Source organism: Rhizophagus irregularis, chromosome 19 (genome assembly GCF_026210795.1).
Source record: "Rhizophagus irregularis chromosome 19, complete sequence".
Taxonomy (NCBI): Eukaryota; Fungi; Glomeromycota; class Glomeromycetes; order Glomerales; family Glomeraceae; genus Rhizophagus; species Rhizophagus irregularis.
Window position 1 is genome coordinate 1,041,849 of NC_089447.1, and position 13,649 is coordinate 1,055,497.

General features: G+C 25.3%; 3 protein-coding genes across 3 annotated transcripts; all 3 read right to left on the reverse strand.

Annotated features, from left to right (window-relative positions):
- Nucleotides 1-1,150: 1,150 nt before the first annotated feature.
- OCT59_010737 (uncharacterized protein) lies at nucleotides 1,151-1,534 on the reverse strand (the record flags this gene model as incomplete). Its single annotated transcript, XM_066136085.1, has 1 exon — nucleotides 1,151-1,534. The coding sequence occupies one exon, from the start codon at nucleotides 1,532-1,534 to the stop codon at nucleotides 1,151-1,153; it is 384 nt and encodes a 127-aa protein (XP_066000752.1).
- Nucleotides 1,535-9,136: 7,602 nt separating this feature from the next.
- OCT59_010738 (uncharacterized protein) lies at nucleotides 9,137-9,733 on the reverse strand (the record flags this gene model as incomplete). Its single annotated transcript, XM_025316521.2, has 1 exon — nucleotides 9,137-9,733. One exon carries the CDS (start codon nucleotides 9,731-9,733, stop codon nucleotides 9,137-9,139), a length of 597 nt encoding a protein of 198 aa, XP_025180469.1.
- Nucleotides 9,734-12,468: 2,735 nt separating this feature from the next.
- Nucleotides 12,469-13,008, reverse strand: OCT59_010739 (uncharacterized protein; the record flags this gene model as incomplete). The annotated part of the gene is made up of 1 exon (XM_025325616.1): nucleotides 12,469-13,008. The coding sequence occupies one exon, from the start codon at nucleotides 13,006-13,008 to the stop codon at nucleotides 12,469-12,471; it is 540 nt and encodes a 179-aa protein (XP_025180468.1).
- Nucleotides 13,009-13,649: the final 641 nt, after the last annotated feature.

A 13,649-nucleotide genomic window follows, 5' to 3' on the forward strand; every position in this document is an offset into this window, starting at 1 on the left:
TCTAACTATCAAAACAAAACTCTAGCTGAAAGACGAAATTCAAGCCAAAATTGTCCAGCTGACACTATGAATTTCAGCCCGCATTATGAATTTTATATAACACAAAAATTTCCACCATCTGGTCCGTTGGTATCTTACCTAGTGGCTAAACTTTTATCTGAAGTCTCGTGATTTATAATTCTAGCTGGCACTGTAAATTTGGCCAGAATTACGCATTTTAACCAGTTAATTTAACTGATTAATAATTTAAATGATTAATTTAATCAGATAATTTAACTGGATAATTTAACTGGTTAAAAATTGTTTTTTAACCAGTTAACAAATATTTTAACCGGTTAACTGTTTTAACTGGTTAATTAATCAGTTCCAACCTCTAATATAAATAAGTAAAATGTTTTTTTTATATTTAAAATCACATTAAAATAAAAGATATTTATAGGAAAATTTTAACGCTCACCCCAGGTGAAAATCACCTGATCATGTGATTTAAATTTTGTGATTTTGTTTAAATTTTTTTTATATGGAAAATCTTAAAATTTTAAAAGTAATTTAAAAAATTCTTTACATTTTTACATAATAAAATATATAAATAATTAATTGATAACGTGTAGAATTTTTTTCTCTTTCTAATGAATATTTTATTATAATTATTAAGTAAAAAATGATTAACTTTCATTAGAAGTAACTGTGTAAAAAAAAAAACACTTATATTTTTTCCCCAAACCTCCCACCCACCATAGGACAGATAGTCTTTATATAGTTTTTTCCGAACCCCTTAAAAAATTAAAAAAAATGCATTGCACCGTTATACACTTTCGTGTTCGCTCTAATTAAGTAATTTGTGACGCAATTAAATTATAAATTAGTAAACGCACATATATACATTATTTTATTGATATTAAATCAACAAATACCTTGACGAACTTGTATATATCCATATACTACATCTTGTATTTAATATCCATATACTACGTCTTGTATTAATATCCTTATATCTTGTATTAATATCCATATACTATGTTTTGTATTAATATTTTCGCATCTACCTTCTACCAATTGGGCATTTTTTTTGGTAATGTCCAGATTGACCACATAAAAGACATTTTCGCTGTACTCTTGTAGTTTAATTATCATTTATTTCTGTAACTTCTCACATTGGAATTCTTCTTTTTGACAATTCTAATACACTCTTTAATCTTCTTTTAGAAGGAGCTCCCCGAATTTTAGTAACATTAGGATCAGTAATCTGATCAATTAAATCTTTTTGTAATGAAATTATGTTAGCATTCTGTGCAGCTCTTTCTATACCATTAATTTCTTCTAAATTATCATCATCACCAACTTCTATACTTCTTTCATGTTTTGATGCAATAAATTCTTTCAATAACCGAATTAATTCACAATCACTATTAGTTTCTAAAGCAATATTAACAGCTGTTTTTGCTATTGAAAATGCTATACCAAATCGATTTCTTTGAGAAGTATTTTGCTGATGAATACTTTTATTATCATCTAATCCTTGAAATTGTCGCATGTTTTGAAGTATAAAATTAATTTGATAAGATGATGATGATGAAGAATTATCATTTGATTCTATTGCAGTAAGAATTGGCAAATTTTCAACGTTACCCTCTAAGTTTGTTAAAATACTATCTTTATACCATCTATTTGGTATAATACTAATATGAAACTTCGCTATACCTGAATATAACATAACATGCCAAAAATGTCGACAAATTATACCTTTAGTTACACTTTCCATACATGTACAAAGATGACTGCCATCATCTAATAATATTACTAAATTTTCACGTTTTGAAAGTCCACCTACACGACGTATTCTCCATGTTTCAATAATATTTATAGAATCAATACCATTTAAAAAAGATTGTAATATTATTTGTGGTTCATCAACTACATCTTCTATAAAATAATTATCAACAGTATCAGATTCTAAAACCTATATATTATATATAATAATATAATAAATAAACTTAATTAACAATAATAAAATACTATGTAATTCAATAAATAAATTTAATACTTACATTATCAAATGATAAAACTAGTTGACCTTCATAAGTAAGTGATTGAGAAATTTGAAATCTTTGCCAGGATAATACAAGAGGCGTTAAAAAATGATTGAGAATTGCATCAATATTAGAGAAAAATTGTGAAGCTAAATGTGGTAATCCAACCGTTGTTTGTTGTGCCTTAAGGTCAACTAATTTACAATATTGAGATTCATCATCATGTCTTTTATTGATTGCTTTTTCAACATCACAAAGAGAACTAGTACTATTTACTGCCTTTTTAATAATACCATTAAATGATTCAACGCTTTGAGTACTTTGGATACCCGCATTGAATTGAAATGGTGAATACGATTTGGCCCAACTAGAACGATTAGAATATAATACTTTAGTTATATATGAACAGCTTTCTGGAAATGTACTCATCATAACTTTCCAATGTTGTTCAAATAACTCAACACTTAATGTATTTCTACATAAATAAAATGCCTTACTAAAAGATGGAAATGCTTCACCTAATTTATTTTTAAGATGTTTGATAATATTTTGCCAAATATGAAAAAGGCAATAAAAGTGAGGTGTTGTTGGAAAAACATGAGATGCAGCATTAATTAAACCAGGTTCTGAATCCATCTAAAATGCTTTTGGAGTTGTTTTATCAGTTGCTTCCATTAAACATTTCAAAATCCAAATATATGTTGACGCCATCTCATCTTCTACCAAAGCATTAGCTACATTTCGAAATTTTCCATAATTATCTCTCACCATAAAGACACTCAAATACATATTATATTTGTTAGTTTTACAGGTATTATCATTTAACACCACATCATGGAATCTTTGATACAAATCCTGTTGAAATGGTGACATCCAAAAAATACCAGATAAACGTCTTTCATTACCAGAATGCCGAACAAATACCTTCCAATTTGAATCTTCAGTCATTTTTTCAAAAAGAACATTAAGTAATAAACCAGAATCAAGGTTTTCATCTTTATTATTTCCATGTAACTTGTAAATTGAATTATAGACGTCCTGTTTGTGAAAAACATGTTCTGGGTATTTTTTTTTAAGAATTTCTAATTGTACAATAGGCGCAACTTTGCAATCTGTAAAAAATGCTAAGTCTTGCATCATGTCATCATTAAACTGTCTATATCTAGCATTAAGATGAGCTATTTGGGCTGAGTTTAATTCATGATTATGGGAATCTATTAATGTTGTACATCTTATACGTTGTTCAGTTTTTGGTAATTTAAAATTACAATGCCATTCACAATTGGTTTTGTTAGAGTTACGCAAATGATGTACATTTTGATTAATTATTTTTCAACCTTCATAATTACCATTTAAGGAACAACGAAATGATTTATGACGAATAATAGAATGATCATTTATGTCTTTATTATTTCGATATATTTGATAACCAAATCCTCTTTCCAAACAGTAATTATACATAAATTTATCAACAGACATCCAGTCATCAAACATATCTCCAATATGAAGATTATATTGATAAATAGGAAAGTTTGAATTATTATTAGAATAGTTAAAAGTATTTGTATTATCAATAACTGGGTTTATAGGTTCTACTTCTAGTTCAATAAAAACATTATCGTTAGGAGATATAATAGTATTTCATATGCCATGCTTTACACCACTTTCAATAAAAAAGCCGGGTCGTTGGTGTAAAAACATCTTCAATATCTTTTAGAAAATTTATAAATGATTCCCAGTCCAATTTCATTATGGTGAAAGAGGCGTAAATATAAAATATCACCGTGTAAATTATCACATTAATATTAATAGGGGTAATAGTAACTTTACAAGAAAAAAATTTTTACGCATTTGTATCAATACAAATGTAATACAAAATAAGGTGAAAATCACCACAGGTGAAATAAAAATTTTTAATTATTAAATTCACCTAGGGTGAAAAAATTTAAAAATCACCCAGGGTTAAATTAAATTTTTAATTATTAAATTCACCTAGGGTGAAATTAATTAATTTTTATTAGTAAAATCACCTAAGGTGAAATTTAAATTAATTCATATTTATAATATATTTAAAAAAGGATAAATCTAATTGTAACAGCCTGTTACGCATCTTATTTGTAACAACCCCAATTTTATCCAATTAAAATTTAAGATCAGGCGTAATGTAAACAAAAATAAAAGATCAGTCATGTAACTAAGACAAAAAAATTTTTTAAAAAATTTCAAGAAACTGCTTATAACTTAAAATTTTATCTATGAAACTGTCTTAAATACATTAAGTAAAAGTTTTCCAAATTAAATTTTGCATATAAAAATTTTATTTGTGAAACACATATTAAATTTATTATTAAAAAAAAATAAAAAAAGGATGTTACAAATAAGATATGTAACAGGCTGTTACAAATACATTTTTTCTTTAAAAAAAATAAGTAAAAAAAAATAGTTAAAAAAAGTTTTCTTAATACTTTATTAATTTGCTATATCAAAATAACTATATAATTAATAACCTTCACATTCAGGACCCTGGATATCTCCAAAATAGTCATCGTCCAACACTTTCGGCAGATTAAGCCCATTTTTAGGGGGCTCAAAAAATTGTTTTTTGTAAATATCTCGGCATCTAGTAGTCCAATTTTGATGAACAATTTTTTAAATTGTAGAGCTAAAATGAGGGCTACAAAATAAAAAAAAGTTCATTAAAATTGAATCACTGGATGCTGAGATATTTACAAAATATGATTTTTTGAGTTTTAGCAAAAAGGGGTGTTTTTGGCCAAAAGTTCATTATGACCTTTATATTATATATCCGGAGTTCTCCTTTACTGATCAGATGAATAAAGTAAAGTTTTTGACTTTTAAAAGGGTTAAAAATATTTTTATTTTTGCTTGAATAAACATGTTTACTATTGTTGGAAAAGTGTTATATTGCATAAATATAATATTACTTTTAACCTGAAATTTTGATTTTAACGAAATTTAGGCCAGCATTATGAATCTGGCCAGAATCAAGAAAATTTTGGCCAGAATTATAATTTAAAAATTAATGAATTTTAATTAATCAAACTAATTTACCAAATATTAAATAAATAAATATATACCCAAAGACTATATCATATTAAGAATTTGTATTATAATATCATAGTACAAAAATTTTCATCACTAATTTTGCTGAAATAACTAATGATTGTAAAATGTACTTTAATTTCTATAAAAGATACTAATTAATATTAAAGAAAAATAATACACTAGAGTAAGAAAAAAAATAGTTGTGGATAAAGATAGAGAAATAATTAGTAAAAATAACTAATATTAAGAAAGATATAAAAAGAAAAAAAGAAAAGAAGAACTCTAAAAATAAAAAAAACTCTAAATATATAACAAATTAAATATATAATCAATTTTTTACAAATAAATAAAAACAATAATCTAGTAAATATAAAATGTTTTTTAAATTAAACAAATAAGTAATATACAGTAATTAGAATAGCCTTTTTTAATAGTTTTAAAATATTTCTTTGATTAGTGAAATATTAGTCTAAAAAAAATAAAAGGTAATAAGCATTAGAAAGTTTTTTTAAAGTTAAGAGGTTCAGATTTCAGAAAAGTAAAAAAAAAAGTAAATATAATAGTATTCTTTTTTGTAATTAAAGATATATAGTGAGTAATAATCTATTATTATAACAGATCATACTAGGACCCTGGACATTACATATACAACTCAGTGGTAACTTTTTCTAAATTTCACAAAAAAAAAATCAGTTTTTTGCGATTATTTTGGCATCCAGTGATCTAATTTATACAAACTTTTTTTGTTTTGTAGCTCTCATCGAGCTCTACAAAATAAAAAATAATCTGCATGAATTGGATCACTGGATACCGAGATAATTGCAAAAAACGGAAAATAAAAAAAGAGCAAATTGGATCTTTTTTGGCAAAAAGTCAGTTATGAGTTCTATAAGAGATGTCTGGAGTTCTATCATACTATACAAATGTAAATTTTACTTGTTTTTATTTAATTTAAATATTTTTTTTAAAAATATTTATTTATTTCAATATTTCAATTTTATTTAAATAATAGCTTTATTTTACAGTTACTTTAATTTAGTATTTATTATCAAAATTTAAACTTTAATAATTTTTTATATTTATTATAACAATTACTTTTATTATTAATAAAGTATAATAAAAACTTATTATATTTTAATATAATTATGTATTCAAAAAGTTATCTTAAAAGATGACTTTTTGAAATTTTTTTAAAAATTATTTTAAAATATATAAACCAAAAATTTAGAATTTTTTATATTTATACTTTTTAAAGTTATATTAGAAAATGTGAACTGTTATAAGTTTAAAGTGAAATACTAATAAAATTTGTGATTTTATTAGATATTAAATAATTATGTAATAGACAGAAAAATTTATATGATCAATTTTTTTTTTATAATATATAGATATATATTGTTTTTTACTTCACTCTAAACAATTAATAAACTATTTAACTAATAATTAATTATAATATTTCTGTATTATTATATTATATGACTTACTATTACTGATTTTTTTACTAGTAAAAAGGTTTTTATACAGTTATTTAATCTAATAATCAATATAACTATAAATGTAAATATGATAACAATAAATAAATATAATATAAAATAAATATAGTAGGTCCTGTGGTAACTTAACTAACAAAGTAGGGCAATTGCTAAGAGTAATCTGTTTCACATGTGATCTACCTACTGAGTTAAATAACCACCTGATAGTGCACACATAGGTAATTTTATATTATGACGAGATTAATAATATTAGATGGGATTTAGTTTTATATACAGTCAACTCCCTCTATAGTCACTCCCGTTATAGTCACATTCTACTATATAGTCACACCAGTTGAATGTTCAAAACACTTTATTATTAAAATTTATCCTATATAGTCACAATCTATCTATAGTCACTATCACACCTATCCTCAAAAATCTTATATTAAAAAGAACCGTTTATAATCACAGTTATATAAAGAATATATTAAATAACTTGGCATCTAATAATCGTACAAAGATGTATCATAGCTTGTTAGAATCGTCTCACTGAGACGAATCGAATGGTGGTAGTTTTATCCTTTTCTGATCACTGGCTGACGAGTTATTCAACAAAATGTTGAACATCGGCATTATAATATTTCTTGATTTACGTTTACTGCGCCATTTAACATTTTGCTAGATTTCTCAGTACCTAGTGATTGTAAAAAGACGTTTTATAGCTCGTTGGAATCGCCTCATCGAGACGAATCGAATGGTGGTAAGCTCATCTCTCTGTGATCAATATTGACGGAGTTATTACTTAAAAACCATTTAATATTTTTTAATTTCGGAAATTGATCTAGTGATTGGATTTCGATGTATCTTATACCATTAGAACCGTCTCATCAAGACGAATCGAATGGCGGTAAGATCATCTCTCTACGATTAATATTGGCAGAGTTATTACACAAAAACCATTAATATTTTTTTAATTTCGGAAATTAATCTAGTGATTGGATTTCGACGTATTTTATACCATTAGAACCGTCTCATCAAGACGAATCGAATGGCGGTAAGATCATCTCTCTACGATTAATATTGGCGAAGTTATGATACAATAAAGTTTTAAGTATAATTCTGGCTAAAATTATGTTAATTTTTGGCCGGAATTATGATATACAAATATAAGAAATTTTTTATATAGTCACATCTCTTTATAATCACCAAATATGGACTGTCCCAAATGTGTGACTATAAAGAGAGTTGACTGTATTTTACTTTATGTATTTATAAATTATATTTTGTTTAATAAATTATCAAATGCGCAGCGGAAAAAAAAATAAAATAAAATAAAATAAATATAACTAAATAATTACTATAAACTAAATTAAATATTATAACTATTCTACTATTTTATTAATTTATTTTATTCTATTTAATATTTACAGCTATAATATAGTATAAAATCTAAATCACATAATATATTTAATTATTCAATAGAATTAAATTATATAATTTACTGCAAGAAATAATATTTAATTAATTCATTTATTATTAAGTAATTAAGAATATTAATAACAGAATTAAATACAATTTTAAATAGCATTGAGCATTCATTATTTCATTTTACTTTTTTCAATTATTATTTTATTTGAAATATACTTTTATATATTTTATTTTTAGTTGTTTTTGCAAAATGTAAAATAAATAAAATATTTGAAAAAATTTTTATTATTTAAAAAATTTTTTATATTAGATTAGTACTATTGAAAACATTGGATGTAGTATTTGATTTTCCTTCAATAGTACAAAAATTTGATCAAAAACTTTTAATATATATAAACTATTGGAAAACTGAAATCTTTCAATATCTCAATATCTCCAAATCTTTCAATTTCCAATAAAAAGTTATTGAATACTTTTTAAGTACATCATTACAACATGGCACTAAACCACATTTTACTTATAATTTTGAAACTTTTATTCAAAGGTTCAATACAATAACTTTTGAAAAAATATAGTTAAATGTCATTTTAACTATAGGTATAAGTTAGAATTTAACAAATAACATATTGGCTGATTGGAAAAATCAAGCCAATTAATATTTAAGCTCAGTTGATGGGTTCATTATATAACTGATGGGTTACTTATTGTAATTAGCATATAAAATTATGGGAGGCTTTTCTGATCAGCCAATATGATTATTTTATAATGTAAAAGAATGCAACTTCCATACTCTGCACATAATGACAATAATTTAAGTTCAGATGGTTTTAACGGTTTTAGTTAACACTGAAATTTAATATAAATAAAATTTTAAATATAAGCAGTTAGTATATAAACAACAAAATTTTTGTTAAATGTTACAAATGGTTATAAAATAAGATAATATATAATGATAAAATATAAAAAAATTGAATAAATAATATTTAGTTATATTACATATTTTTTAAAAGTAAGTATGAAAAAAAAAAATATATATATATATATGTATGTATGTATATTCTGCTATTGTAAATTCTTGGAACAAAGTAATGAAAGTAATGACGATAATCAATAAAATACAGTATATTATTCAAAAATTTAACCGTGGAAGTTATTGCATCCAAGAATATTCTGTTGTTGATGAATTTGACATTGCAAATTATCCGTATTCATGTTATTTACAAAATTTACATGACTCTTATTAACGAAATTTCCGTTAATATAGTTTTGATTTTGATCTACTAATTGTGATGGTATGGTCGCAACTGGAGAGTAAGAATTCATAGAAGATTGATGATTTTGCGTATTCAAATTGTTTAAATTCATAATTTGATTAGACTTTGGTCTAACAATAATTTCAAATCCAGGAATTTCGAATTTAAAAATATTACATTGATTTACATGTTGTTGAAAAGGATCAAAAGTCGTCGAATTCGGTGAGTTAATAAAATAATTTGAAGCTAGTTGTCCATTAGTATTATAATTATTACTTTGCGATACATGAGGACAACATTGCGGAATTGAACTGACAGGATTAAGAGAATTTACAAAAGGTGTTTGAGAAATATTATTATTTGTCATGGAATGAGAATTAGTTTGATCGTAGAAATTATTTAAATTATTACGACTATCCGCATGTAAATCAGTTAATTGTAAATTACTAGAAAAATTGAGATTTTGATGATTTTGACTCATTTTGAATATTTTATCTTAAAATATATTTTAGATATGTATTGTATATATTTTTTGTTGAAATAAAGATGATTGCGATGGTCTTGCTTTTGATCCTTTTATTATTAAAAAAAAATATATATACATATCAACTGCAGTGAAATCAAAACTTTAGAACTTGATGCAAAATTTAAATTGTGAACATCTGTTTGATCAATCAGTATATCGACCATGACAAAGCATAATATACAAATAAACAAGATACAAAGAAATATGTATTTAATAATGCATCAAAATGTAATAAATAATACTCAAAAATGTATAGTGGTTAACTGGTTAAATTACACGTTAAATTACACTGATTCATTTAGTCTTTACTCTTTATAATTCGAATGTTATTTAAATTTACTATATCAGGATTAAAAAAACAAGTGTAAACAAATTTTTTCTTCGGAAATGTTTATTTTTCAAAACCAATGTCAGAAAATTTTTTTATTTTTATTTTTAGAAAACAGAAAAGCGAAACGGTAGATTCAATTACGCGGACAACATAAAATGAGTCTATATGTAATTCTATCACTACACGTCAAGCCACCCCGAAGCGTGACGAATTCTGTCCAGAGATATAGGGTGGCCCAACATAGTTGGGACCACCCTATATCTACACCTCTAACCCTCCCCTAAGGGGGTAATGCATTGGTCGTCTATGCTCCCAGTCTACACTACCTCAGGTTAGAGTCGACCGCAAAGTATTCACAGCTCTTCAAATTGGTTGACCACTAAGTGGTTGGTAGTCCCGCCCCTACCTATTATATCCCCTAAGGGCCTTTTTCGGGTACCAAGATGTTTTAACAAGAGCTATATGAACCTTATGGCAATCCGAATATCCTGAATTTACAGCTCAGATGAGACTCACAGGCTTGTGCAGAGTGGTAGCACCTACCAGCTCCAGACGTTCGGTCGAGTCAGTGACCAGTCCTAGGACTCGCCATACCAGTCTACCAATGATCACATCAACCACCTCACCATCGGTTGGCATCATTTCAGCTCCCCCTAAGGGTACGGGATCTTCAACGCAGTTGGTGGCTGCGCACGCAGTAATATTCATAGCAAGGATCGTTGGCTGGACGATCTGAACCTGCGTCCTATTGATTGGTCAGATCAATAGGGAGTGTAGACGCCTTAGGCCATTACACTAGGGACGCCAATCCTTAACCAATGTCAGAAAATGCCGTACGCATAAAAGATAATGTATTGAAAAGCTAATCATGTGATTTTCCGATGATCCGCTATTTGACTTAACTTGCATAGATAAGAAATTTTAAGTATTATAACACAAAGATAATTAATATTTTTGGATCAATCAAAAAATAAAAATAAGTTATACAAATGTTTATATATAGTATATATTTTTTTAAAAAAAAAGCTACAAAAAGAGCAGAAACTTTAATTATAATACAGAAATATGTAAGATCATTTAATAATGAAAGATCATTTAAAAAAAAATCCTACCAGAAAAAAAATTAAAAATTTATCAGTGGTAAATTTTTTTTATTCGGAATTCACCAATAATAAGTTGAAATGTGTGGGTGTGACCATGACTTTGAATTTTATGCATCATTATGTCCTAATTTTTAATATATCAGATATGCACATTTATTATACATAAATAAACACAAATTTTGTATATGATATCTCGGGATTGTTTATTAAGGAAACCTTTTTTTAGTGGGTGAAATCCTATTATCGAATAATACTTGTTAATTAATATTACCACATGAAGAATTTAACCTTTAATATTATTAATCAACCACTTCAACGATAATTAAACTATAGCAATCTTGTAATCCGAAAATATTAAACTACCGTCATTTATGCTACTTATTCTCACCTCAACGATAATTAACTATAAGGGATCGAATATATCAATCTACCGTCATGTATGCTACTTATGTTATAATCTATAACTGAAGTAACTCGTAGATTAAAAAGATTGACAAATGTGATTATGCGTAGAATACGTATGATCTAAATATAATTCGTATTTACAATTTGCATTATTTCTCTAAAGTTTTTTTCTGCATCATTTCTACGTATTATTTTTGTGTATATATTTACAAAATTCATGGCTAGTTTATACATAAATTACTAGATAAGTTATTGGCGACATTTCTAAAACACGTTATATTTCGAATCATATGAAAATATGTTGATTGCGCATATTTGTTTACAACTTATACAGATTTTAAACTTTTTACCATATAAAAAGAAGTTCAGGGATTGAAAATTCAAAATCAAAGTTTTCTTCAAGCGTACATTGGTTTGGTAAAGTAAGTGAATAAAATTTAGAGTTCGGTTTACACCGAAATAATGCGTGATCATCATAAAAATAAGTAGTGTGATATTTATAATGATAAATCCTGCGATGTGTGGACAGTATTAGGAGCCGGCGTATGGAATCGATGTAGAATATGCTTGTATATATCAGTTTAATCACAAATTTTTCTGGAAAATAAAAGATTTATCTTTAAAAATGAAATTGTAAAATGTATGTATTTTATTAATTATAGTAACAATTGATTTTTTATTTGTTTAAAGATAATTGTAAAATGAATGGTATCAGGTATTACTAAGTAAAAAATATGTATTTTAATTAATTATAGTAACACAAAAAAAAAATTACTATAAATGGTAATATATATGGTTAAATTATATGTTTTAAATAAAATAAAATTAAATATCATAATTTGTTATTATATTTAACCTTGATGGTTATTATACCCAAGAGAATTTTGTTGTTGAAATTGATATTGAGAGTTATTCATAATAAAAGATTGATTATTATTATTATTATAAATATTTTGCATATTCATAGTATTCATGTTATTTACAGGATTTACATAACTTCCACTAGCGGAATTTCCATCAACATAATTTTGATTAGCCGCAACGGAAGAGTAAGAATTCATTGAAGGCATGTTTAAATTATTTAAATTGTTTAAATTGTTTAAATTCATAAATTGATTAACCTTTGGTCTAATAACAATTTCAAAACCAGGAATTTCGAATATAAAGATATTACTTCGATTTAATTGTGGTTGAAAAGTTGTATCCGGTAAGTTAACATTTGGATAGTATCCATTAGTATTATTAATATTATCATGAAAATGATTTTGCAAAGTATTAAAAGCATTCATGTTAAGAGAATCAAAATTGTAAAAAGGGTTTAAATTGTCTTGACCACCCGCTTGTAAATCAGCTAATTGGGGGTTATGAGAGAAATTGTGATTTTGATTCATTTTAAATATATTTGTGTAAATTGTAAAAATTTTAATTTATTTTTTTTTTGTTTTTTTTTGTTTTTTTTTATTTTTTTATTCTCTTTTTTTTCTGCTTTAAATAATTCTCCGTTGAATGATCAACAGTTACTTTTGGCGCAATGGAAAAACTTTTATTTACAAAATAAATTCAGCGTGATTTATTTTGTATTACTTTAATAAAAATTTTTAAAATACAAAAAAAATAATTTAATTTAATGTAAATTTATAGAAAACAACAATAATAATATAGTACTCGCGTCAAGTCCCCATACATTTGCGGAATTTCCATCAACATAGTTTAGATTTTTGATTTGTAATGATACATCCGTAATAGAAAAAGTATGAATCCAAACATTTTTACATTTTATGACATCCCGCAGTCAAAGATGTTTGAAGAATGAATAAGTGTACGTAGATAATCTCGATCTTTCAATAAAACCGAAACTTTCGATATACTAGAGTTTGATTATTAAATCATAAGAATAAATTTATATTCGATATATCGAAAAAATTGAAATTTTGACACATTTTTGAAGATTTATATTGATATATTTTGATTAATTGCTTTTCGCGATAATAAAAAAAAAGAAAAAGGGAAATTCCTTGATTAGGATTTAATA